This window comes from Phyllostomus hastatus, unplaced genomic scaffold, assembly GCF_019186645.2.
Source record: "Phyllostomus hastatus isolate PE091 unplaced genomic scaffold, TTU_PhHast_1.1 phas_scaffold_760, whole genome shotgun sequence".
Lineage (NCBI taxonomy): Eukaryota > Metazoa > Chordata > Mammalia > Chiroptera > Phyllostomidae > Phyllostomus > Phyllostomus hastatus.
This window is the reverse complement of record NW_025334040.1, coordinates 2,133,465-2,159,997: the sequence shown is the minus strand read 5'-3', so window position 1 is coordinate 2,159,997 and position 26,533 is coordinate 2,133,465. Positions and strand designations below refer to the sequence as shown.

The window sequence follows — 26,533 nt, the reverse complement described above, 5'->3', positions numbered from 1 at the left end:
GGGGATGTGTTGTCTGACCCTGTCCCAGCCCTCACAGCAGGCTGTGGACCCACTGGTCGGTCCCACGGATGCTGGCAGGATGCAGACCCTTTCCCGGGGACAGGTTTTGTGCAGCCAGCCAGTGAGCTGAGCGGGCGGGAGGGCAAGCCCCACAGGAGACCAGAGGCAGTTGGGGTGCCCGGTGGGGGCAGAAAGCAGCAGGGAGGCTGCCCACCGGGCTCACCTCACGGGGCCCAGCAGAACAGACGCTGCACTCTAGGTCCCCTGGTTCACCGAGGCAGGCCCATGAGGGTCCCATTTCTGGGCCTCCAGTAGAGCCGGTTGGGCAGGACCCTGACTGGGCAAGACCCTGACGGCAGGGACTCGGGAAAGCCCCGAGCAGCCAGAGGGGGAGGCCGTGGGCTCCAACTGCAGCTGAAGGAAGCTGCAGAGTGCAGTGCAGCACAGCGCAGCGGGGGCATTGGAGGCATGAGGGTGGGGGAGGTGCGGAGGCCAGAGTGGGTCACGGGGGCAGGAGGGGAGCGGTGGTGGGGACAGGTTGAGGGCAGGTGCAGCAGGTTTGCTGACGCAGAGACAGCAGTTTAGAGCCAAGGCGTCAGATTCGGGGCATCACAGGTTTAAAGGCCCAGATCCGAGGAGTGTCTCCTGCTAGAGTCACTCGGAGGCTCCTCTGAGCCCCACGTGGCAGTCACATGGGGCCCTCGCACTCGCCCAAGCGGAGCACCGTGAGGCCCCAGGGCTGCCCCGCCTCCTGCTTCCGGGCCCACGGGCAGGTTCCTGTCCGGCCGACCACTGCTCTGCTGCTGACAGCTTGCTCATTTGGGTCCTAGGGAGGTGAATAAAAATAGATTCCAGAACGGTCTAAACTCAGTTGGCACACTGGTGGCCAGATGGTGCTATTCTATGTGCGAGGACTAAGCTATTCTGGATGTGGGAAGGGCTATTTTAAAGTTTGAATCAAAGTGAAAAGCTGCCTCCCTGGCGCCGTGAGTCCATCAGGGAGATGCGGTGACTGTCCCTGTGGTGTCGGGGAGGGCTGGCTGGGCACCACGCGAGGAGTGGGCAAAGGCAGGTGCCCAGCCCACCCCAGCCCTGGGAGGAGCTGCTCAGCCTCCAGGGGCCCGGGGGCAGTCGATACACAGATGGTGGCTCTGGTGGCTCGGCTGGTCCTGACCCAAAGGAACATCCCCCCCGCCCCCCCAGTCCAAGCCCAGGATGCTGTCACAGCTTCCAGGGCCCCACTTGCGCTCTCGGAGGCCTGAGATGGCCGTGCTCCTTCCTGTGGGGCAGCCTCTGAGCCAGGCAGCCCTGGCCCGGATCTCAGTGCCCTGCCCCTTCCTGCCTCTGCGCCATGTGTCCTGAGGCCAGCCGGCTGTTCCTCGGCAGGAGGGGAAGGAGAAGCCCTGTTGGCCCCGGCGTGTCCCCTGGTGTGAGTTTCTGGCCACACGGACGGGCTGCAGGAGGCCATGACTCCACACAACTTCCTCAAATTCTTCACCTTTGGGACTGAAGGCCAGTGTGGGGCATGCCCCCCCCCACAACCCCCAAAGCCTGAGTGTTGCTGCAGACCCAACACGTCACCGTCACACACCTGGCAGGTCCAGGTTGGCTGCAGGTGGAAACAGCCCTTCTCCCGCCCTCGCTGCACCCAGGGTCCCTGGAACTTTCTGTGTGCTGTGGAGACAGAGCCGGTCACCACGCTGGCCCTGTTGGCCCAGGGCACCCTCTCGGCCCAGCCTGGAATCTCTGGGCACTTGGTTCATCCCCCACCTCCTCTGTGAGTCCCGGGCCTCCAACCCCAATGTCCAGCCACTCTCTAGCACCCTTTTCACGCCCCTGTCTAGGAGGGCAGTGATGGTGCAGGAGAGTGACTGAAGGTTTCCAAGCAGCCACTGCAGGGCAGGCCCCAGTGGGGTCCTGGCTCCGCAGACCCTCCCCAGGGCTTGAGAGGCTTCCCTGGACCACACACCGGACAGGCAGGGGACCCAGGCTGGCTGGCCCCACGCCCTGCTCACCCACCTGCCCGCATTTGGGGAGCAGTGAGGTCACAGTCAGGATTAGGATTAGGAACTGCAAAAGCGATTAGAGTGTGTCCTCCCGGGCACAGCCGGGCAGGGGCTGCAGCTCAGAGAGGCCCAGTCCCGTGGGGACGGCCACTAGGGTGACCCGCAGCAGGTTCCCTTGGAGTCACACAGCTTGGCCCCACCCCAGTTTCCTCTCGGTGGGCAGCCTCACAGCCCCCTTCACCAGGCCAGGCTCTGGGAAGGGGGGTCCCTCCGTGAGCAGGCAGGGCCCACCCCGTGTGGGAGCCGCCCTTCTGTGCCGGGCTGTTCGGTTCCCACTCTCCTCTGAGCGGTTAGTGAGCTCCCTGCCCTCCCCGCAGAGGGAGAACCGCGCTGCCTGCAGGCCCCACACCTTCTCATCTCAAGGAGCCTCTCCGGAGCCTTGGGGGTGGGAGGAAGGGGCAGGGGCAGGATCCTGGAACCCCCTTTCCATCCTGGGGACAGTCACCCTGATGGGCCACAGAATAAGGGGTTCCTTAGGAGTCCTGGGGTTCAGCCCTCTGTCCCATGAGGATGCCAAGGCCCAGGGGGTCATAGACCCACCCAGGGTGGGCAGTGAGGCAGTGCCCACGAGGGGCCCGGATGCTGGGCTCCTTATTCTGCCTGCTCTCTGCCCCTTGCCTGACTTGGGAGCAAGCGTAGTGTGGGTAGGAGGCTCCGGGTGCCCCCGATGCTGCTCCTGCTCAGGCCTAGGCAGGAGCTCTGAGGGCTGTGGCAGAGCCTCAGGGGAAATGTGACCCTGGGTTTAGATCCTGGGAACCATCCCCCAGCAGCCCCCTGCTGGGCCCCAGGCCTAATCCAGCTTAGTGAGCACACTGCAGTGCACCCACTAACTCAGCATTCCGGGTGGGTGGCAGGGCCAGGCCAGCACCTGCCTCTCCGGGCTGTGCGGCCAGGATGGGGCCTGCAGAAGGGTGGCAGAGCCAGAGGAAACCCTGGGACTTGGGGGTGGAGACCAGGTAGGTGCATTGGGGTGGGGTGGAGTGGGGGGACGGTTGGGCTCTCCACAGCCCACGGGGTGCCAGGGGCAGCCATCTGCTGCAGGTGGCCTCCCCACCCCCCACAGCGGTGGCAGTGGCAAAGGCCTGGGTCCAGCCACACGTGCCCCTAGGTGCTGGGGCACAGCAGCCTCAGCCCTGGCCCCCTCTTTAGGTGACCATGACACTCTGATCTTGTGTGCACAGCCTAGCCACACGTGGCCAGAAGGAAGCCACAGCTCTCCTGGGGACTTCTCTTCTTGTCTCCTTGCTGCTGTACAGCAGCCTGTCCTGCAGTGGCAGCAAGGAGGAGGTGACACAGCCAGGTTACAGCCAGCAGCCCTGGCTGTGTGGGCGATGTCCCCAGCAGCAGGACCAGGGGCTGGGAGGCAGGCATGGTCAAGGCAGGGCCGGGTCCTGTGGTTTCATCAAGATTAGTCCCTGACACCTTTGCCGGTGAGCCTCTGTGGGAGCCCAGCTCCTGTCCAGCAAGGCCGCTGGATGCCACACCACCTGTGCCCTCAAGGGACATCCGGGTGGCCATAAAGATGCAGCTTTACCAAATAAACAGTGACAGTGCCGGTCCCATGCCCTGGGAGACTTGCAGGTGGGGACCAGGGGGACTTGCACCTGGGTCCTCCCACATAGCGCTTTGTGGCCCGGGCTAAGTCCCTGGGCCTCCCGAAAACGGCTGCCTCGGTACTTGTGAGGATGCGCAGACAGCCCTGGCCCCCGGTGGCTGCATTGGAGTACACAGGGGTGTTTGGGATGAGCCACAGAAGGGGATTTCTCAGCAGGGGACAGTGTGCCTGGTGGGGAGTACTCACCGGTGCGAGGAGGGTGGCGCCCTAGGAGACGTGGCTGGAGAGGATTTAGGGCCGGGTCCACGAGGGGCTGTCAGCGGCCCTGGCATGTACAGCCCACCTGCACTTGCCCTCGGAAGAGAAGATGGTCATTTCTAAAGTATTGGAGCTCATGAGTGTCAGGCGTAGGAGGTAAAGAGCCTAATTCGTCTTTGTGGGGTTACTGAACTCAAGGGGTTTGCCATGTGGAGTGCTCTCGTCAGGAGCTAGATGTGGCTGTGGCAAGGCTGAGTCTTATTTACTTGCAGCAGGTGAGGGAGAGGGGATTCACACCTGGAAAGCTCTGCCTTCCGGAGGGGAGGCTCAGCACCGCATGTATACACTACGTGCAGTGTATCAACCACAGGTGGAGTTCTTTCCTTCTCTGCACCTGGCCACATTCATCGGGTTGCGTGCGGGTGAAGTTCACCTTGTTTACAGCTGCATCTGCCAGATACCATGCCGCATTCTAACATTTAGGCAAGGGTAACGTTTAGAACTGCCCGGCTCTCGAGGCCCTTGTCCAATCGAACACTGCAGTCGTCTCACCCGCTTTGCTTTTGCTGCTAGGAAGCCCAGAGACCAGATAGCGCCCTCTGTTGTGAGTTCACGGGAATTACTTACCGTTGCCTTTGACTACTGTGTTCTGCTCCTGTTAGTGACTCTTTTACAAGTTCTGTTGTAAATGCCACGAGCGTCTGCTCAAACTCACCGGCGACTGCAGGAGCCGTGCGGGGTCAGCAGGGACTGGCGGCAGCAGACACGATGGAGGGGAGCTAAGGAAGGGCGAGGGCGGAGCCAACGGCCTCTTGCAGCTGCCAGGCCGGTCAGGGACCTGCAGGCGCCCACAGACTGCCAAGAACTGGAAGACCATGAAGCACCTGTCGTGTGCCTCACCCACGTGTCGCACCCGTATGAAGGCTCTGTGTGGGACGCAGGGCGGCCTCCGCAACCTTACTGCAAGGCAGGAGGGTTAGGGTTAGGCAAGGGGGCTGTGCCTCGTGTGGACGGGACCCGGCTCTGCAGGGGAGACGTGGCTCTGGGGACAGACAGACCTGGGGTCCCATCCGCTTCCCCCTGTTGGCCTGGGCAGCACCGTCTCCCTGGGCCTCAGTCTCAGGGGAGACAGGGGGACCCGGCAAGGGGCGTCCCCGAAGTGGTGTGCCCTGTGCCCGTCCGGGGTCACGAGGGCGCTCCCCCTCCACCAGCGCCAGACCTCCTGTGGAGTTTCCGACAAGCACAGCACACCTGCCCTGGCAGCGGCCTGAGCCAGCCCCAGAGCTCCCCAGCGCCCCACAGTGGTGGGGCTCCTTCCTCGTTAGCAAGTGGGCGGTGGGTGCCAAGACTAACATGGCCGGGCCCTGGGGCCAAGCTTCGGGCTGTGGCAAAGAAGGGTGAGTGGACAGGAGTCTCACGGAAGTAGGAGCTCGGGGTGGACCGAGCTCTGTGTCCAGGCCCTGGGTTCTGGGACCGGGTCGGCCACCTCCTGCTGTGTGACCTCAAAGACTCCGTTTCACTGTCCGTGGAATGGGGTCAGGGGTCCCTGCCCACCCATCTCCCCGGACTCCTGTAAGGGTCGGGAGTGTTTCTGCCCAGAGTGATCATCTGCCCACCTCTGCCACCCACTGGCACACAGCCGGCAAAGAGGTGCCTTATAGTTAGGCCCCTGGACAGGCGCTCCCTGTATCCACTGTCAGGGCGCCGCCCTGAGGCCTGCAGTGGTAAGGAGGGACGGGGACTGGGCGAGGTGGAGGCCAATGTAGGCCCCAGGGTGAGAGAGCCTTGGCTGCAGGTCCCAAGCCAGGCAGCAGCAGTCAGGCCTGGGGCCAAGCCTCATCTGGCTCACCCAGGCCCACCCCAGGGCCCCCAAGGAGCTTGGTAGTCAGTGAGTGCAGCTCCGCAGGCAGCAGGCGAGCCTTGCAGATCCATAACTCACAAACTCAAATAGCCCCAGGGCTGCCCTGGACGCAGGCTCTCGCATCCCCAGGACCTAAGCGCCTAAGGAGATTTCTTCCGAGGTCTCTCCGCTCCCAACCTCTGCCAGGACACCTGTCAGTATAAATCCGTGCCTCTTCTGGAGAAGCCGGTAACAGTGGCTTAGGCGTGGCCACCCTTGACCTTTGGGGGAGGGTTGGGAGGCCCGAGGTGTGGCGAATACACCTCCTCCCCAGGGTGTTGCAGGGGAGCTGCTGGGGCCTGAGCCCCCATTTCCCTACCTGTCAGGTGGGGATGCCCATCGTCCTACCTCAAGGATGTGGCTGGGTAAGCGGAGACGGGAGCCATGAGCATGGGGTCAGGCGTCACTGTTCCATCCCACAGACAGGACATAGTGCAGAGGGCGGAGGGGCTTGTGCAGGAACCCTGGCCTCTTGGCTGATACTGCGCCCTTCCCGCTGTACTTTGCTGGTTTCCTTGGGCCTCCATTTCTACGTCTCCAAAATGGAGGGCAGGCAAGGGGCCCTTGCCCTGCACATTCTGTGTGGCTGCTGGGGGTGAGATGATGGAAGGCAGGTGCCCAGACGGTTTGTTAAAGGAGTGACGTGCCCGGGGCCAGCTGAGCAGCCAGCCCTCTGGAGCTCCCGGCCGAGCCCAGGTAGGGGGCTGGCACAGGGCCATGAGGAGCCTGCCCCAGGGGCGGGTGCTGGTCCATCCAGGACACCTCCCCACGGGAGGCACTCCCTCCACCAGCAGAGGTGCTGGGCCAGCTGCTGAGTTTAGGGGATTCCATGAGACAAAGAGAAACAGGCACAGTCACTAGAGAAGCTGACTTTGCAGACGTGACATGACGGGGAGGCGAGTGTCTGAGGGGCCCTGAGTGGGGTCAGGGCCCTCTCCTGGGGGGGCACGTGAGAGGTCTGAGCGGCACCAGGGGTAGCAGGGGGGCGGAGGCATGAGTGCTGGGTGTGGGGCCGATGCTGGCGGTAGCCCCGAAGGAGTGTCCGTGGAGTCTCCACATCACCTGGTTCTTTGTTTTATATATATACATGTGTGTGTGTGTGTGTGTGTGTGTGTATGTATTTTATTATGTTATTACAGTTGTCCCATTTTCCCCCCTTCACTCCCCTCTGCCCTGTACCCCATCTCCCACCCACATTCCCCCCCCCTTTAGTTCATGTCCATGTGTCATAAGCTCTTTAGCTTCTACATTTCCCATACTATTCTTACCCTCCCCGTCTATTTTCTGCCTACCGTCTATGCTACTTATTCTCTATACCTTTTCCCCCTCTCTCCTCCTCCCACCCCCTTGCTGCTAGCCCTCCATGTGTCCTCCATTTCTGTGGTTCTGTTCCTGTTCTAGTTGTTTACTTAGTTTCTTTTGGTTTTGCTTTAGGTGTGGTTGTTCATAATTGTGAGTTTGTCCTTTTACTATACATGTTTTTTCTTTATCTTCTTTTCTTAGATAAGTCCCTTTAACATTTCATAAAATAAGGGCTTGGTGATGATGAACTCCTTTAACTTGACCTTATCTGAGAAGCACTTTATCTGCCCTTCCATTCTAAATGAAAGCTTTGCTGGATAGAATAATCTGGGATATAGGTCCTTGTCTTTCATGACTTGGAATATTTCCTTCCAGACCCTTCTTGCCTGTAAGGTCTCTTTTGAGAAATCAGCTGACAGTCTGATGGGAACTCCTTTGTAGGTTACTGTCCCCTTATCTCTTGCTGCTTCTAGGATTCTCTCCTTCATTTTTACCTTGGCTAATGTAATTATGATGTGCCTTGGTATGTTTCTTCTTGGGTCCAACTTCTTTGGGGCCCTCTGAGCTTCCTGGATTTCCTGGAAGTCTATTTCCTTTGCCAGACTGGGGAAGTTCTCCTTTATTATTTGTTCAAATAACTTTTCCACTTGTTGCTCTTTCTCTTCCCCTTCTGGTACCCCTATAATTTGGATGTTGGAACATTTATGATGTCCTGGAGGTTCCTAAGCTTCTCCTTATTTTTCTGAATTCTTGTTTTTTCATTCTTTTCTGTTTGGTTGTTTCTTTCTTTCTTCTGGTCCACTCCATTAATGTGAGACCCAGCTTTCATTCCATCACTATAGGTTCCCTGTGCATTTTCCTTCATTTCACTTAGCGTTGCCTTCATTTTTTCATCTAATTTGCGACCAAATTCAACCAATTCTGTGAGCATCCTAATCACCAGTGCTTTGAACTGTGCATTTGATAGGTTGGCTATTTCTGTGTCACTTAGTTGTATTTGTTCAGGAGCTTTGATCTGTTCTTTTGTTTGGGCCTTCTTTTTTTTTTTTTTTGTCTCAGCACACCTGTTACATAGTGAGGGGCGGAGCCTTAGGTGTTCACCAGGGCAGGGCAACTCAGTCACTGGGTTGTGACGCTGTATCACCTGGTTCTTCACAACAGCCCTTTAAGACAGTGCTGCACTTGTCCCTGTGCCACAGGTGAGGGTCCATGTGCCCTTCTCCCTCCAGAAAAGCATGTCTCTGAAGCTCAGGGTCAGACAGTGTGTGGTGTGCATGGAGCCCAGTAGCTGGTGCCACGAGGACTGGGAGGGGCATGCTGGGGAGGGGCAGCCAGAACCCAAAACAGGTTGGGCCGAGGAAACATGTCTCTTCTTACCCAGTTAGGAGTCCAGAAAGGGCATATCCAGAGGTCCCCGGCCTGGACCTCGATGCCCTCGGGGGACAACAGCTGAGGCCTGGGTCCTCCTGTTCACTGTGATGACAGGGGCAGAATGACCAACCCCTGCTGCACGAGAGTGTGGTGGGACCGCCTATGGACCTGGGAAGCTGGAAAGAATCTGGGCGTCATAGTGGGCCCCAAGTGTGAAGAGGGAACCTTAAAAACAGCCTTGTGTGATAACAGCCTTTGAGGTAACTCCAGTCCCAGTTCCTCTACCAGACAAGACTCCATCACTTGTCTGAACCGGGCAGTAGAGCCAAATATGGTGGCTTTCCCTCCTTCTGTGCCAAAGCCAGGGATTGGTCTGAGCTGCCGGGGGCACCTTGGGGCCCAGTGGGGACAGGGGTCGTGACAGATCTCAGGTGTAGCACCACACTGAGGATGTGACAGCTGAGAGCTTGGGCCCCAGTCATGACGAAAAGCCAGCGTCCCCAGCTGCTGCAGGCCGGGCGGCCTCGGCCAGCACACCCCGGCTTTGGAGCTCTCAGGTGGCATCGAGACTGTGGAACGCTGACCAGAGCAGTTCCTAGGCTGGCTCTGAGAAAGCCAGGGTCCCCATGTCCCCATGAAAGCCAGAGGGGGACATGGGGGCAGCAGAGCTGTTTCTGACCACCCAAGGGAGGGGGAGGGGAGGGGAGACAGCACCCTAGGGTCTTCCTCACTGCCCTGCGGAGGTGGGGTGGGGTCGGGGGGAGACGGGATGGGAGCAGACGCGCCCTGTGCTCACAGGCCCCCGCCCCCTCCCTCCCCAGGCCTGCAAGGACTTCCTGGAACTAGCGGAGGCACACAGCCGGAAATGGCAGCGTGCGCTGCAGTATGAGCAAGAGCAGCGCATCCACCTGGAGGAGACGATCGAGCAGCTGGCCAAGCAGCACAACAGCCTCGAGCGGGCCTTCCGCAGCAGCGTCCCCTGCCGGGCCTCCAACCCCACCCAGAGCTTCAGCGAGGGTGAGAGGGCCAGGGCCGTGGGACTGTGCCCATCCGACTAGCATGCCCTGTCCGCTCCGCCCTCAGCCTCCCCCTCCGCCCGCTGGCTCCCCCTGCCGTGCCCACGTTGGGTCTTGCTGTGGCCGACTCTGGCCGGCCTCTCCATGGCTTTGTGTTCCCCATGCCTGCCCCTGTGTGGCAAGTCTCCTGTGTCTAGGTTCCAGTTCTCAAAAGATAAGTTTAGCGAGCCCAACTGTCCCCTCTGTGGCAGGGCTGCCAGGTGACCACCTCAGGCCAGGAGTCATGGGCACCCTGGGGAGGGCAGAAAGGGCAGCTGGGCCGCAGGCAGACGGACCAGCATTACTGAGAGGTCAGGGGAGGCTTCTGCAAGTGAGGAGGCCTCCGCGCCAGAGCACTGAGAGGAAGGCACAACCCGGAAAACCGAGGGAGGCGGCCACAGCCTGGCCAACCAGGACCTAGGCGGGGAAGCACGGAAGGGGGAGGAGGGGCCCTTAGGCTGTGGGCTTCCCCAGGCGGGCGGGCGAGACGAGACTCTGTGAAGTTGCCAACTGAGGCGGCAGCTCTGCCTGTGTCCCCAGGAAGCTTCCTGACTCCCAAAGGAGAGGACAGTGAGGAAGATGAGGATACCGAGTACTTTGATGCCATGGAAGACTCCACATCCTTCATCACCGTGATCACAGAGGCCAAGGAGGACAGGTGGGCTCCCCCGGGGACGGCTGCCCTGGAGGGACCCTCTCCCAGGTCAGCTGTGCCTGCCTCGTTCTTGCTGTGCTCCGTCTGTTCCTCTCTGCACGTGGGGTTTTAGGTCTCGGTCCAGGTGGCATTTGTGCTTTGCCTGGCTCTTTTGTTCCTTAGGCAAAAATGGCCCAAGTGAAGTCGGTATCAGGGTTTCATTTTAACCAGGTCCAGCCTGGAGGAGTGGGGGTGGGGCTGCCCCTCGGCCCGGCTGCCCGCTCTGTCTACACGTCGGCATTCCAGAGTAGACGGGACGCAGGAAGTCTTTTATTTCCCAGCTCCAAGCATTTGTTCTGTTCTTCATAAAAGCCTGCTCTTTCAGAATATTTCTAAGTGCACAGTTGGGACACTGACGATCACTGAAAGTCACGCTGTCGCACACTGTGGGGACCCTGGACATGCCCGTGGGGTGCCCCTGCTGCTGCATACGTGCAGAGCGAGGCGTCAGCCAGGCGGGTAGGCTGGCCTCAACCTGTGGCTGGGCTGGGGCTGGAACTGGCCACTTTAACATAATTGGGAGTTCTGTCCTCATTAGGATCTTGATTCTCATAATCAAATAGCTCGAGGTCCTAAAAACAGAGGTTTTGGCGAGTGCAGCAGGGGTTGGGGGACACAGAGGTGGCGATAAGCTCCACAGGCATATGGAGCCCTACTGTAGCCTAGAAGGAGCTGAGTCCTGGGCACAGTGATGTGACTGACCGCAGCCTGTGCTGCGCACTGCCACCGTCACCCGTGGGGTCTGTCACAGGCACAGCACCCCCCAGGTCTGCCCAGGAGTGCAGGAGGAACTGCAGGCTTCCTGGTGGCCTCACTCCCCGTGTCTGTCCTGCTGCCCCCCACACCCCGCCTGCTTTCCACAGGCCCCTGCAGCCCAGTCCAGGGGAGCAGGCTGCTGAGAACCCCTGGCCGCTCCTTTGTTGCCTCTTGGACTCAGGTGCTCCACCGCCTTCCTCTCGTGGTTTCCTCCAGGGAAAGGGCTGTTATCCCTCTTACCCCTCACCGGGCTTCTGGTCCCATCAGCAGTGTATTTCCAGCTCAGAATCACTGTCCAGTTCCCAGTGCTTTAAAGCTGCTTGTATTGCCTTCCAGGTGAACGTGGCTGGGCCATTCTGGACTTCCTTCCACTTCATCAGGCAATAGTGGCACCTTCCGGGCTCTGCAGCTGGAAGGGTCCCGCTCAGGCTCCCTGCCCTCCCCACCTGCACCTGGAGCCCCAGGGCCTGGGGCTCAGCTTCCTTCCTGCCCCTCCCCCGGCAGTGTCGTACCTCAGCCACAGCCCCAGGCCTCTCTGCTCCCACCCAACCAGCAAGCAGGTGCCTCTCCCGACACAGCCGCTCCTCCCTCGTGCTGTGGCCCCGCTGGCCAGTAGCAGGTCCTCTGCCTGTGCGCCCCTTCTGAGCACTCCATGCCACCCCCACTTCCCCCAGTGACCCACGTGAGCCCTTCCCATTCCGAGCCCTGACTGACAAGTGCCAGTCCCTCACCCCAGCTGGCCTAGGTCACCCCTCCGTGGGGCTCCCTCAGAGCCTGGGGCCAGCAGCCACAGTGCCTCTGCTGCTCTGGCCTACCATCCATCCCAGTCGTCATGGGTACAGGGATGCTTCGGACCCACGTCCTGCCCTTCTGGAGCCCATCTAGGGAGGGAGTCAGACTAGCAGACAACACAGTGGAGCAGATCTGTGACAAAGGGGCCCTCGGGACTCTAGGAGGGTCGTCCTGAGAAGGGACCGCCCCCGGCCTCATCTGGTCCTGGGCGAGCTGGAGGCCGTGTGCAGGGACCTTAGGTGAGGGATTTACCAAGCATCTGCCACCATGAGGCATCAGGCAGTGGGATCCCCTCCGAATCACTGCCCGGGGGTCCTGCAGCCTCACATGAGTGTCCTGAGTTGAGAGACGCCCCCCTGGAGAGGGAGCCTCAACCCCGCGGACCTCCCTGCAGGGTCTGTATAGAAGGCAGCCACGTCCTGGGGAGGACTCTGGGTTGGTTAATAACCTGCCTTTTGTGTTTCCTGCAGAAAAGCTGAGGGTGGAACTACAGGCTCTGTGGAGTGGACCCCGGCAGACAATGTGAGTGAGGGGGAGCTGGCACTTTGAGCTCGGGGCCCCTGGGATGGTCCCACCCGCAGCTGGTCCGCAGACTCCCCTGGGGGGGCCAAGGGAGTGCTCTTGGCCTCTGCTGACGCACACACTCTGCTTCTCTGGCAGGTGCTGGACAGCGCCTCACTTGTGCCCCAGGGCCCCCCCAAAGTCAAGAGGCGTGCCCGCATCCCCGACAAGCCCAACTACAGCCTTAATCTCTGGAGCATCATGAAGAACTGCATCGGCCGGGAGCTCTCCAAGATCCCCATGCCGGTAGGGGTTCAGGCCGGGCGGCCGCCCCGGGCCCCCGGGGCTGTTTTCTTGTGTGTGGACAAGAAGTAACAGCCTGTGTGAGGCACAAGCAGCCCCGAGGGTCATTTTCTTATACCTGAGGAGCGGACAAATTGTTGACTCACATTCAATGGCACTGCCACGGTCCCCCAAGAGCAGAGTCTCCGGCCCCCGGAAGGGGCTCTGTGTTGAGCAGAGACTTGGGGATGCCCAGAGCGTTGCTGCCTCTGACGGGGCCTCACGATGTCCCGGCTGTCCTGACCTCGTAGACGAGGGATGGCAGGATTGGGCTGTGTGTGTGGACAGGCAGGCCCTCTCCTGTGCCAGGAGCTGTCCCCCGTGCCCCCTCTAGCAAGGTCACACAGTGGGCACAGGGCAGGGCTGACTGGCATGCTCCTGCTGCCCGGCCACAACGGCCTCTCCGCAAGGGAGGAGGCTGGGGGCTCCAGGCCAGCCTTGCTGTCACTGAGTGATCCAGGACAAGTCCCTTCACATGGATCCAGCCTCGGCGTCCTTATCTGCAAACTGGCGAGAAGAGCATCACCCACGTCTGAGTGTCAGGGAAGCCCCTGCCCGACAGCTGGCCCAGGGCCGCAGACCAGCACCGCAGGGGGCAGTGACTCTGCCCTGCTGAGGCCGAGCTGGGGGCCGCGCCCCAGGAGCTCTGAACAGAAAACTTGCTCAATAGCTCGGACTATGAGGAAGGCCCGCTCTGTCCATTCTTCCCACATTCACTGATTCCTGTCAGGAGGGGTCAGAAGCTCAGGCCTTCCTGGCGTTTATGTCGTAGGACAGGCCACTGACAGCAAACATAATACAAGTGTGCAAGGCACAGCAGGCCGAGGAGCGGTGAGGGCTGTGCAGAAAACAGGCAGGTGGGGCTGGGGAGGCATGCAGGTGGAAGGTGTCACCTGAGCAGCAATGTCCTGTGCTAACCCCAGGTCTGAGCTGGGAGCAGCTGTCTCAGCCGGCCTGACCCCGCCTGCCCACAGGTCAACTTCAACGAGCCCCTGTCCATGCTCCAGCGGCTGACGGAGGACCTGGAGTACCACCACCTGCTGGACAAGGCAGTGCACTGCACCAGCTCTGTGGAGCAGATGTGCCTGGTGGCCGCCTTCTCTGTGTCCTCCTACTCCACCACCGTGCACCGCATCGCCAAGCCTTTCAACCCCATGCTGGGGGAGACCTTCGAGCTGGACCGCCTCGACGACATGGGCCTGCGCTCCCTCTGCGAGCAGGTGAGGCTGCTCACACTCCAGCCAAGCTGCTCCTCCTAGGCCTGGGGGTCAGAATGGGACCAGCAGGATGCAGCCTCGGACCCTGACATGCCCATGCCCAAGGGGCCGTCAGGCTGAGGTCCAGTGAGGCAGCTGGGCCTCCAGCAGCAGGGTGGGCCCAGGGACACCGCTGTCCCAGCAGGCCTGCTGGACAAGGTGAGGGCCACCATGAGAGGAGAGCTTGGTGAGGACAATGTGCAGAGGACGAGGACAGGGAGGGCTCCTCTCCTGGCCGGGTACCAAGGAGCAGTGGTCAGGGGACATTTGCAGGGCACTGCTGGGGAGTCCAACTGGGCTGGAGTGTGGGGTCGCCACTGAGCTGGCAGGGAAGAGCCTGCACCTGGGGGGCCCTAGTCAGTGACAGTGGCCTGGAGTGTGTGCAGCACAGGGGCCCTGCCCTGGGGCGTGGGGTCAGCTCACTTCCCCTCCCCATGCCTTCCCGGCAGAGACTCTCCCCCTATGGGACAGGGCCAAAACCAGGCCCACAAGCTGGGAGCCTTGGCAGTGGCATGTCCCACTGACCTGTGGCGTCCTTCTGTGAAGAGGGGCAACTCTGTGGGGGCTAGAAGGAACCAGATAGGTGTGCAGGGAGGCACCCAGGACAGGCCGCTGCCAAGCATCTCCTATGTGCCGGGCATAGCTCTGGGCCCCGGGCTTGAGCTCGGAAAGTAGGTGGTTCAGTCTGGCAGCGAGCCGAAAAGGCAGGCGCTGCTGCAGTGTGGGGCTGTAGGAGGCGGCTGCGGTGGGCAGAGCCCAGGCCCGTCTATAAGGTGGAGCCTCAGAATCTGCTGATGCTCTGGATGTGGACAGAGAGCGGGAGGCAGGGGGAGGTGGCAAGGATGACCCCGGGTTCTGGCCTCAGCTAGTGAGCGAATGCATTACTTTGTTCAACAGAGTTGATCAGGTGCCCATGCTATGCCAAGGGCGACTCAGGCGTTGAGGGTGCGGCCAGCTGGGAAGTGACTGCTCTCCTGGGGCTGGGGCTGGGGGTGGGGACAGGTGCTATGGCTGTCGGATGGTTTTGGCTATTTCTGCAAGGGGCTGGTCATGGAGTGCGTTTTTCTGACACACGGAGGGAGGGATGGCGGAGAGGAAGGTGGGCAGGCAGCCAGGAGACTGGCAGCTGGAGGAGGCATGATACCCTGACTCGTTTCATGGGGTCCCCCGGCTGCCGCGGTGAGAGGAGAGCACAAAGCATAAGAGCTCAGCAGGGAGACTGCACCATCCACTGTGGCCTGGGGACACGGGGACAGGGAAGGGGTGGATTCTGGATGCATTTTGAAGAAAGAACAGCTAGGATCTGCTTAGGATGAAATCAGGTACATGAGAAGGAAGAGCAGAGCGACTCCAAACCATCTGGGGTAAGCAGCTGGAAAGACCAGCCTGCCCGAGATGGAACTGGTGACAGGTAGCCCGAGCCCCTGGGGTCATCACATCCCTGAGTCTGCTAGCGGGCATGGGGGGCCCTAGGCCACAGGAAACAGGCAGGCTCAGGGACACTCACCCTGCACATGGGAATGGGTGGTGGGTTTGGCCTGTGCTCCCGAGATGTAGGAAGGAAGCGGCGGTGCCCCTTACAGAGATGAGTGGTGCAGGCGGGGGCATCAGGACCCCCAGGCAGTCTGAGTGGAGGTGTCCGTGGGCAGCTGTAGGGTGTGGCTCAGTGCTGGGTGAGGCTGTGGCAGGGCCTGGCTGATGCCATGGGGTGGGAATGAGGTGCCCTGGGGGACAGGGGCCTGGGGAAAGGCTGTTGCACCCTAGGACCCTGTGACCAAAGGAGCCACATAGACATGAGGAAGGACAGACAGGGAGGGCTGAGGGAGGGTGCCCTGGCAAGGAGATGGAGATCAGTGGAGCCCAGTGCTGTGAGAGGAAGGGGTGGAGGTGTTGGGGGCCTTGGTGTGGGTGAGCAGAACTCACAGCACCACCAGCCAGGCCTGGAGCAGGTCACCCACCTGGACACCCACCCTGGGGCCAGGCTGGCCAGGAGGCAGGGCCCAACTCTGCCCCTCAGTTAAAATGGCTTCCTCAGCCTGGGCCTCTCCCGTGTAACAGCACCATAGACGTGCCCTCTGTGGGGGTGCGGGGAGGTCGGCTAGGAGGTGGACTCAGGAGCCCCTTCACCAGCCCTCGGCACAGCCTGTCACAGGTAACATGACATCCCGGAGGCACAGGCTCTGTCGTCACCCCCACAGCACGTACAGAACGGCCGCCCAGGCCACACCCACGGCCGTGCCCTTGCTTCTCCCCTTGAAGCACTGTCCTTCCTGGGGGCCTTCCACGGGTCTGTGGTCCCCAGAGGAGCAGCCCGGCCTGCTGTCCCCGGCTGCTGGGGGCAGGCCCGGGCCCGTGTGCAGCAGACACTCACGTCCTGTGGGCCTGGTCTCAGGTGAGCCACCACCCTCCGTCAGCCGCACACTACGTGTTCTCCAAGAACGGCTGGAGCCTCTGGCAGGAGATCACCATCTCCAGCAAGTTCCGGGGGAAATACCTCTCCATCATGCCGCTGGGTGAGCTGGGCCCTGTGTTCTCCCAGGGCAGAGAGCCTTTCTGGACAAGGGGTAGGGTTTCGCCAAACCCAGAAGCCAGCTCGGGGCCTCTAGGGGTGACGTTAGTTTCCCTGCTCCCTCCCCCTAGGCTTCCTGGGTGCCTCGCTGGCCCGTGCCCCCTTCCCCAGTCTGCATGAATACTGCTTCCAGTTCTCAGGACCCTGGGACTGCGGGTGCGCAGGCTGGTTGGGGCCTGGCACCACGGGCCACAACATCTGACCCTGTACCTCACCTCCAGGTGCCATCCACTTAGAATTCCAGGCCAGTGGGAATCACTACGTGTGGAGGAAAAGCACCTCGACTGTGCATAACATCATTGTGGGCAAGCTCTGGATCGACCAGGTCACAGGGTGCCCCAGGGCGGGGGGGGGGGGGCGCGTGGCCTCGTCATAGGCCGCTGACCACTAACTACCCTCCCTCACCAGACAGGGGACATTGAGATTGTGAACCATAAGACCAAGGACCGGTGCCAGCTGAAGTTCCTACCCTACAGCTACTTCTCTAAAGAGGTGGCCCGGAAGGTAAGTAAGGCCACCTCTCAGAGCCTTGGGGGCTGGCCCACAGCAGGCCTGTGCCTATGCTCATCCTGCCCATGTCCACAGGTGACAGGCGTGGTGAGCGATGGCCAGGGAAAGGCCCAGTACGTGCTGTCAGGCTCATGGGATGAACAGATGGAGTGCTCCAAGATCCTGCACAGTGGCCCCAGCAGCCCCAGCGTGGATGGGAAGCAGAAGACCATATACCAGACCCTGCCAGCCAAGCTGCTGTGGAAGAAGTACCCGCTGCCGTGAGTGGGGCTGCGGGGGACCTCTGAGGGCAGTGGGGCTGGGTGAGGAGGCGGCAAGTGGGCAGTGGGCAAGCAAGGGACTCTGCCTGGCCAGACAGGAAGCAAGCAGCCTAGGGGTCAAAGGGTTCAGTCTACATGTGGGAGAGAGCAGTGCAACATCCCAGCACGGGAGCCAGACACCCGACTGTAAACCAGTAACATTACCCGATGGTAGCAAGTCCTATGCAGAGGCTGCACACAGTTCGTGGGACGGAATCCCTGCAGTCCAAGGAATGAAAACCAAGAGAAAGAAAACTATAAAAAGTGGCATGACACACTCCAAAGATAGAGAAGCAGTTCTACAAAAGAAAAGTAACAAACTGAGAACGCCGCAGGAAGGTTTAATGGACTCCATCAACTGAACATAGGTCCGAAGAAATCCTCAAAACCAGGAGACAAACCCTGGAAAAGAGAAGACGCTGGAGTGAGAAGCCTTACCACCTGGTGACTCAGAGCGAGCCCCCGAAGCAGCGTCATCAGCAGCCCTGGAGCCCGTGACAACGCACAGCCTCCACTGCATCCCCGGGTGTCCCCGCGGGTGTCCAGCTTGACAGCAGGACCTGGCCTGGAAGGGGAGAGACCGTTATCTGAAGGGAAAACAGCAGAGAATTTTCCACACGTGAATTTATATACAGTGAAACTGTTGATACGACTTAAGAAAATACTAAGCAGCCAGATTTTGAAAAGACATTGAAAAGACGTTATTACCCAAGGAACAGCACACCGACAGCTGTCACTTCAGTGGCAACAATGGGAGCTTGAGGACAGTCACATGAGATCTTCCATGTGCGTGAAGACTCCCTGCTAGGAGTTGAAATAGACATTTTCCAACAAATAAAAACTCATTCTGCCACCTGCAGACCTGCACTAAAGGATATGCCTCCAGCAGAAGGGAACTGATACCAGATGGAAAATCTAAGATGTAGGAATGAGTGAAGAACAGAAACTTATGTGAACCTAAGTGTAAAATGTAACTGCGATCACCTAAGAAGGATAAATGGAAGGACACTCCTTGAAGACCCTCACGCCGCCCAAGAGGAGGGTCAGGATGTGCGTTAACTTCTGACTGTATGACGTTTGCATGTTGTGATTCCTAGAGTCCTCGCCAAAGTAATACGTTTAACTGGAATCTCAGTAGACAAGGAAATGAATAAAAATGAAGAGGCGCAATAGTTAAATAGAGGAGATGAATTTTCCAAAATAAAAGACCCCAGGTTGAAAGGGCCTACTGAGTTCCAGGGACAAGAGATAAAGAAGACTTCTGCCTAGACCACATGCTAGTGAAAATTAAGATTACCAAGGAGAAAATTCTGATAGCTCCCAGAGAGGAGTGAAAGATTTCAAGGATGAAGAATCAGATTAACATCAGATTTTTCAACAACCAGAGCTGGAGTAATATTTTCAAAGCAACGAAGAAAAGAAATTAGAAGGTAAACTTTCCTATCCAGCTAAGCGATCACTCAAATATGAGGGCACGCTAAAATGATGTCCTCAGGGAACGGCCTCCACAGGTTTGATGCCCTAAGACCCACAGTGAAAAGGTGTCCCACGCAGCACTTTGAAAGGGGGAGAAAACACCAGCAGGTGCTGCAGTGCACAAAAGAAAAAGAGGAAACCGTCCAGTAGTAATCCAGAATTGAAAGTCCAGGCAATGATATGATGGGGCTTGGGGAGTCAGAGAAGGGCGCCAAGGGATGTGAAGGAATGCCAAGTTTTTATTAGAAGGGGGGGAGAGAAGGTCCCCTGCAACTGGGGGAGCAATGGGCAGCGGCAGCTCATCCCAGGCTGACCCCCTGAACCGGTCCCAAGGCCCCTTTTGCTCGGACTCCCAGGGAGCCGACAGCAGCCCCGCCTCGGCTCACTCCTCTTGCTGCTTCTTTCCTAGGCCCTTCCTTGTTTCACTTTCCCCAGCTTTAATAAACACACTCTCAGAATTTTTTAAGAAGTATAACAAATAAAAACCAAATTAACACAGCAGAAATAGATCCAAGAATAATAAATAGATGAAAGTCACCAGTTAAAAAGCAAAAACTGGTAGGATTTTATTGAAGTCTAGATACATGCACCTTCTAAGATCCAAAATATGAAGATGTGCAAAAGTTGAAAGATAAATATATCATGAGAATACATACCAAAAAGCTATATAACAACTATTATCAGGTAAAGTAGTTGTTTTAAAGATACTGTTTATTTTTTAAACATTTCTTTTTAGAGAGAGGAGAAGGAAAGGAGAAAGAGGGAAACATTAATGTATGGTTGCCTCTCGGACGCCCCCTACTGGGGACCTGGCCTGCAACCCAGGCATATGCCCTAAGTGGGCATTGAACCGGCGACCCTTTTGTTCCCAGGCCAGCACTAGATCCACTGAGGCACACCAGCCAGGGAAGGTAAATTAGATGTTAAGACAAAAGCATTATTAGGGATGGAAGAGTTGCTACATGATAAAAAGGTTAAAAAGGTTGAATTCTTCAATAAGATACAATATTTTCAAACAGTAAACAGGTAATGAAACAGCCTCAACAATATACAAAGCACATATTGGTAGTGAAGAGAGAAACTGATAAACCCACCACCACAGTGGAAGATTAAGAGATTTCAATACACCCCTCTCACATGCTGACAGGTCGGTCAATGCGGGGGAAACCAAACAGCAAAACTGATGAAGATCGAAACCACACAGTATATACACAAACTTACTTTGCAACAATTAGAGGACATACTTTTTACTCAAGTATACGTGAAATGTATGCAAAAATAAATCGTGTGCTAAACCCTAAGAAAGCTTCAACAAATTTACAGAGGGTGGCATACAGAGCACAATGTATGGTAAGACCATTAAGTTAGAAGTTATGAACAAGACAAAAAGTAGGAACTATAAAGACACAAAGACAAAACCAAAGGCAGGGGTGGAAGCAGGGGAGGAAGGTGGGGGGACAGGTGAGGGGGAAATGGCAGAAAGAAAACAAAAATTTTGTACTTGAACAACAAAAATTTTTTTAAAATGACAAAAAGTCCCCACATATTTGGAAAGAATTTTAAGTTGCTAAATAAATCATGGGTAGAAAACAAATTAGAATGGAAATTTTAAAATACCTGGATGAGAATGATTTAAAATACCTGGATGAGAATGAAAAGATAACAAAACTGGCTGGATGTAATAGAGGCAATACTTTTAAAGAAATGTATTGACTTAAATAGGTATATAAGCTAATTTTGAGGGTTCTTTTTTCTGAGTTTCTATCCTGAGAATTAAAGTTCAACATACAAACCCAAGAAGAAAATATACTTTAAAAATAAGAACATTAATACAATAGAAAAAAAGTAAAAAGTTTCAAAAGCTGAAGTTGATTCTTTGAAAAACAAACTGACGGGAACTACTGGCAAAACTGATTAAGAGAAAATGTAGAAATATTTATTATTAATAAAAGTTTGATATGACATGTAAAAGCACAAAGAGATAAATTAAAATTCAGATGAGGACAAATTCTTTTTAAAAAATAAGAACTGAGTATAGAGGAAATAAAGCTCATGAATAGTCCTGTAGAAACTTAGCAATAGTTTTAAAACTCCCATGAGGGGCCCTGGCCACGTGGTTGGAGCACCGTCCCCTACGCCCAGGTTGCACACTCGATCCCCAGTCAGGGCACATGCAAGAGTCAACCAGAGAATTCACGAATAGGTGGAACAACAAATCCATGTCTCTCTCTAAAATCAGTAAATATTCTTAAAAATTGCACAAGGAAAACACAAACCCCAGATAATTTTATAGGTGAATCCTACCAAATTTTCAAGAAATACAGGATCCAGCAAAAGTAATGCCTGCTTGAGTGTGGTTGGTAGGGTAATAATGTGGGTGTAGTAATTTATAGTTTTAATTTGAACATTTCACCTAGAATGTCATATGGTGACATTTGTGTGCTTGAGTGGGACATTGTTCTGTTACAGAATTACATGCTTATTGTTTTGTAATAAAAAGGAGGTGTTATTTGTGCCAGACCCTGTATGTTATTCTAGTTTTATATAAAATATTCTGCTATCTTATACTGAAGCCAGGGTAATCCTTATACCAAACCAGGCTAAGAGAGTAGTAGGGAAATAAAAGTTTTACCTTATTTCACTCAGGAATATATAAGCAAAATTCCAAAACAAAACATCAGAAAACCCAACCATGGATAGAGAGGATAACATTCTTCAATTATGTTGAGTTTATCCTGAGTATGCAAGGACAGTTTTATATTAGAAAATCCAAAAATTAATTCATCAATAACAGATCTCCACAGACTCAGAAAAAAAGTATCTTAGGTGCCTTAATATAAGATTAATACACAAAAGTCACCTGCATTTCTGCACACTAAAATAGCTAAAAGGTAAAATTCAAGAGGGAACACATTATCCTATCAGAGACCACCAAGGACCTTCTAATAAAAAGTACAATATATTCACTGCAGTGTTTCTTTCCCTCTCCCTCTCCTTCCTTTCTCCTCTCTCTAAAAATAAAATCTTTTTTAAAAAAGACAATTTTAAAAAGTGAAAAGAATATATGAACTTGGAGAAGATAATCACAATACCTATACATCACAAAGGATTAGTATCAAAATATATAAAGTGTTTTACCACAATTAAAATATATAAAGAACTTCTAATCAATGAATAAGAATGACACAGGGGAAAGCACAAGAGTCATGAACAAGAAGGTCGTAAACAAGAGCACCATGTATGGCCAGTTGCCTCATGAAAATGATCGATATCATTGATAAGCGAGGAAGTGCAAATCAAAGCCACAGTGCGATACTGTTTTACCTTCATTTAATTCAAAACACTGACAAAGTCCGACAGAACCGGGCACTGAAGATGATGTGGGTCCATGGTATCTCTTACCCACCCCTGGTGGGATGTGCTTGGTACAACCACACTGGAAAGCAGGTCGGCCTTACCTCTTAAAGAACAACATCACAGACTCCACAGAGCAGCAATTCCACTTCGAGGTATGCACTCCAGAGAAAGTCCTGCAAGTGGACAACAGGCAACATGCATAAGACAACTCCGCAGCAAAAACTTGGAAACAACTACATTTACCGGATGAAAAACTGTGATGAATTCACAGGAGAGAATATTATACAGTAGTTGAAACAAATGAACCACAGCAGGTTGGCAACAATATAAATTTAAGCAATATATCAAAAGTTAAAAAATAAGTCCTAGAAAGTTAAATGCATCATGATATTCTTTTATACAACTAGAAACAAGTATGTAAAAAAATATATATGAATACACACACACACACTTAAGACTATTTCAAGATGCAGTAAAATTGCACTAACAGGAAAGCAAGGGACTGCTGAGCCCAGAAGACTTGCCGAGGGCTGCCTGAGCAGGGCACGGATTGGCGACTTGCCCGCACAGTCAGATGGACGTTTCGCAGGATCACCCCTTTAGTTCAGGGTGGCGAGTGTGCACCAATACAGCCAGGCCACGCAAGGACCAATAAAGAGAGGGCAGCATGTACCAAGGATGATGACTAATCCATAGCTGTGCGTCAGAGGTCAAAGAAGGGAGAACAAAAAGAAAAAACTAGATAGATTTAAATCCATTAAAGGTGTTAGACTTCAGACAAGTTTTTAGAATCCAACTATATGTGGTTTGCAAGAGATATGTCTTAAAAAATAAAGACTGGAATAAAAGGATGGAAAAAGGTACATCCATAGAAATACCAAAAAACCTACAGTGGCCATATTAATACTTAAAGACTTGAGATAAGGACATAATGATAAAGGTTCAATTCACCATGAAGATGGGTTTTAAACTTTAATGTACCCCATACCTAATAACATAGCCTCAAAATATATACAGCAAAAGCTGGTAGAAATATAAGGAGAAATGGACTCATTTGCAAAGTAGGCAATTTTAATACAACCTCTCTTACAAATGGATAGAAACAGCAGAATTTTAAAAAGTCAGGAGAAGGGAAATGTGGAGCAGACTGGCAGCCACCGGAGGGGAGGGGGGGAGATAATGGCGGGAAGAAGGGGCAGGGACTAGTCAAAGATCATGTATGGAGCACATGGAACATGGAACGCATGTATGGAATGCAAAGAACACATGGGATATTTGCGAAAACCGACCGAATCCTGCACCATAAATCAAATTTCAAAGAACTGAAATTATGCCAAGTATACGATGTGGCTCCAAGGCAATTATGCTAGAGACGAAAATAACTAGAAAAATCCTCGTAAGTTTAAGGAGTTTACTTCCAAACAATTCCATAGGTCAAAGAAGATATGGGAATTAGAAAATATTTACAACTGCATGCTGTTGAAAGTATGCATACCAAAAATGGTGCGAAACATACTTTAAAATGCACATACTAGAAAAGCTGAGAAAAGCTAAAGAGGTTAGAAAAAGAACAGCAAAATAAACTTCGACAAAGCAGAAAGACTATAAAAGGAAAATCAATAAGAAAAAAAAACCCCAAAAACCTAAAACAGGGCCAACAAAATTTCATCTTCCACCAATGAAGAAAAGGGGCAAAACTCTGACCCGTGCTGAGAAGAGAAGGCACCTACAACCAACATCACAGACATCACCGCAATAATAATGAGAATGTTATGAAACAACATTCTGAAAAAGTGAACAAAATGGGAGAATTCCCAGAGAAGTATAATGTAGCAAAACAGACGCAGATGGCGGCGCGGGGAGGAGGGAGCAGCTGAAGGGAGCGGCTGGGCTTTGCGGGCTCCTCGGGTGCGCACGCCGGCAGGCGCAGGGGCGCGGCGGCGGAGGGCCGTGGAGGGGGCGGTATGCTCATGCCGTGCGCCACGCAGGGAGAACGCGGAGAACATGTACTACTTCTCCGAGCTGGCCCTGACCCTCAACGAGCACGAGGATGGCGTGGCGCCCACCGACAGCCGCCTGCGGCCGGACCAGCGGCTGATGGAGAAGGGGCAATGGGACGAGGCCAACACGGAGAAGCAGCGGCTGGAGGAGAAGCAGCGTCAGTCGCGGCGCCGGCGGCTGGAGGCCTGCTCTCGGGGATGCGGCTCGGAGGATGGTGAGGCCAGGGGATGGAGGGGGTGTCCCCGGGAGCGGGAAGGGGTGCCTGGGGGCCCGGGAGGGGGTTCCCGGTGGGCGAGGAGGGGCCGCCTGCCCACCGCCCGCTGTGCTCGCCCAGCAGAGAAGGAGGCCGATGTGTACACACCGCTGTGGTTCGAGAAGAGGCTGGACCCGCTGACCGGGGAGACGGCCTGCGTGTACAAGGGCGGCTACTGGGAGGCCAAGGAGAAGCAGGACTGGCACATGTGCCCCAACATCTTCTGAGCGCCACCCCCTCCTGCAAATACAGGCCCTGCACAGCCTGGCCCCCCTTTTACTCAATGCACTCAAGTTAGTACTTAACGGCCCTCCCACCCCACCTTTTTCCTTTCCTCTTTTAACACTTTTTGGGGGCTCCCACCTTGGAAGGAGAAAGTGCTGGCCCGGTTCTCTCCAGCCCCTGAGTGCCCCTGGTCACCTGTGCCCCTTCATGATGGACTTGGGGCCCCTCGGTCCCAGCTCCCAGTTACCACAACTCAGGCAGCTGGCGCGGGCTCTGGACTGCCCCGTCACCAGCCCCACCCGGGGAGGAACCGACCCCTCCTAGGGCGCCGCTTTCAACTTTTTTAGAAAAGACTATCTCCACTTCTTTCCAGCCAAGATGTTTAGTAAATATTTTTAGTACAGCACTTAGTAGACAACTTTCTAAGTGTGCTTTCTTGCCACAAAAGTGTCCTGGCAGGAGCCCCTTCTTTTTAAGACATCAGGAAGCCAGAAAGACCCTTCGAGTCCAAAGTATTTTGTAGCTCAACATAGCAAGACTGCCCCCCAGGAGCCCACCACACAGAAGGGACAGGGAGGGGTCGCTGCCCCTCCAGGTTGTCTCTGGAGCCACAGCCACGGTGGGGGAGTAGGACACTGAGGGGCCCCCATGATTTGAGGGTGACCTAGCCTTGGCCATCCAGGGGCTGCTCCCCAGCCCCCAAGAGGCCAGGAAAGGCTGGGGGCAGGGCCTGCAGGTGCTGCTCACCCCAGAACCAGGCCCCAAATCAGCAATAAGAACCAACCCTCAGCTCAGCCTGGGCGTTGCCCTGGGCCCCAGAGACCTAGCATCTGGCCTCGGCTTCAAGCACCTCTGGGGTGCCCCATCTCAGCACCCCCGAACCCTTTATTTGCCTGATTTATATAAATAATATATAAATATATATAAAATAGCTATTTTGCTTAAATTTCTATGGTATGTGGAAATGAAAAAATGATGAAGACAGGGCTTCATCCTGTCTGAGTTTGGCCCTCCTGTCAGCTGCGCCCTGCCCTCTCCCTGGACCCCTTTCCAGTGGCTTCTGCCAGCAGTGGGGGGACTGGGCCACTGCGGCCACTGTCCCAGCCCTCAGCACCCCCACTCCAACCCTTCCCACTTCAGTTTTGTCCTGAAAATCCACCACAGGGTTTTTCTTTCTACTCCAGGACTGGTTTTGTTTTTATAAGGAAAAAACGTGAAAGCACCACCTTGTGAAATGCCTTAGGGCGCCCACTCCCGAGAGTCAGGGCGGCAGGCAGCCGGCCAGGCCTGCAGCAGAGCTGTACACTGTACCTCTTCTCAACACCGTTTGTGGTGAGCGCCTTCTGACCGGTAATAAACACCTTGGATTTGGCGTTTTCCATGGCCCTGTCCCTGAATCTGTGACTGGGTGGAGCAGGGCTGACACAAGAGCACGCGTGACAGCCCACCAGGTGGCATCGGGGAAGAGCCTGGGGCTTTATTCTCCCCGTTCTGAGCAGGCAGCGGGACACTGGTCTGGATGGGAGGGGTGGGGTAGACGACCTAGTGGGATGGGGTCTGGGTCAGGAAGGGCTTTTTCAGAAAAATGTGTAAGGGCTGAGTCAGCATCTAGGGATGCCGTCATGTCTTTACCCGACTCTGTCTGGAGCCAAGCTAAGGCCCCACCACCCTCTGCAAGGGAAGGCCTGCCCTGGTGAATTACAGTTGCTTGACAATGGTGACCTAGGGCTTCCGTTGCCTAGGTTGCCAAGCAACCCAGATCACTAGTTACCAGGACTGGGAAGCTGATCTGGCCTCGGCCTAGTGGGTCCTCTTCTCACTACTACTGCTTCCAGGTGAGGGGACGGAGTGGAACAGGGCACCACAGGGACATCAGAGCCAACCTCTAACCATCTGTCCTGACACCAGGCGCTGTGGAATCCAAGGCTGCACTGCTTTTTCCCCAGGGCCTTGGCTCGCCCGTGTGGGTGGAGGCAGGCACTGGTGAGTCCCGGC

The 26,533-nt window shown here is 55.5% G+C and overlaps 1 protein-coding gene across 3 annotated transcripts in view; it reads left to right on the top strand.

Annotated features, from left to right (window-relative positions):
- OSBP2 (oxysterol binding protein 2) overlaps positions 1-25,921 on the top strand; it is a 130,080-nt gene extending 104,159 nt beyond the window's left edge. For 2 of the 3 annotated variants that reach the window (XM_045826873.1, XM_045826875.1), the window contains 11 exons: positions 9,274-9,469; positions 10,048-10,165; positions 12,220-12,271; positions 12,410-12,556; positions 13,567-13,812; positions 16,241-16,361; positions 16,639-16,742; positions 16,826-16,921; positions 17,003-17,187; positions 24,048-24,274; positions 24,395-25,921. In XM_045826873.1, coding sequence (XP_045682829.1) covers positions 9,274-9,469; positions 10,048-10,165; positions 12,220-12,271; positions 12,410-12,556; positions 13,567-13,812; positions 16,241-16,361; positions 16,639-16,742; positions 16,826-16,921; positions 17,003-17,187; positions 24,048-24,274; positions 24,395-24,540 — 1,638 coding nt within the window. In that variant the 3' untranslated portion in view covers positions 24,541-25,921. The remainder of the gene's footprint in view (positions 1-9,273; positions 9,470-10,047; positions 10,166-12,219; positions 12,272-12,409; positions 12,557-13,566; positions 13,813-16,240; positions 16,362-16,638; positions 16,743-16,825; positions 16,922-17,002; positions 17,188-24,047; positions 24,275-24,394) is intronic. The other variant, XM_045826874.1, reaches the window with a different exon arrangement.
- The last annotated feature ends 612 nt before the right edge of the window (positions 25,922-26,533 follow it).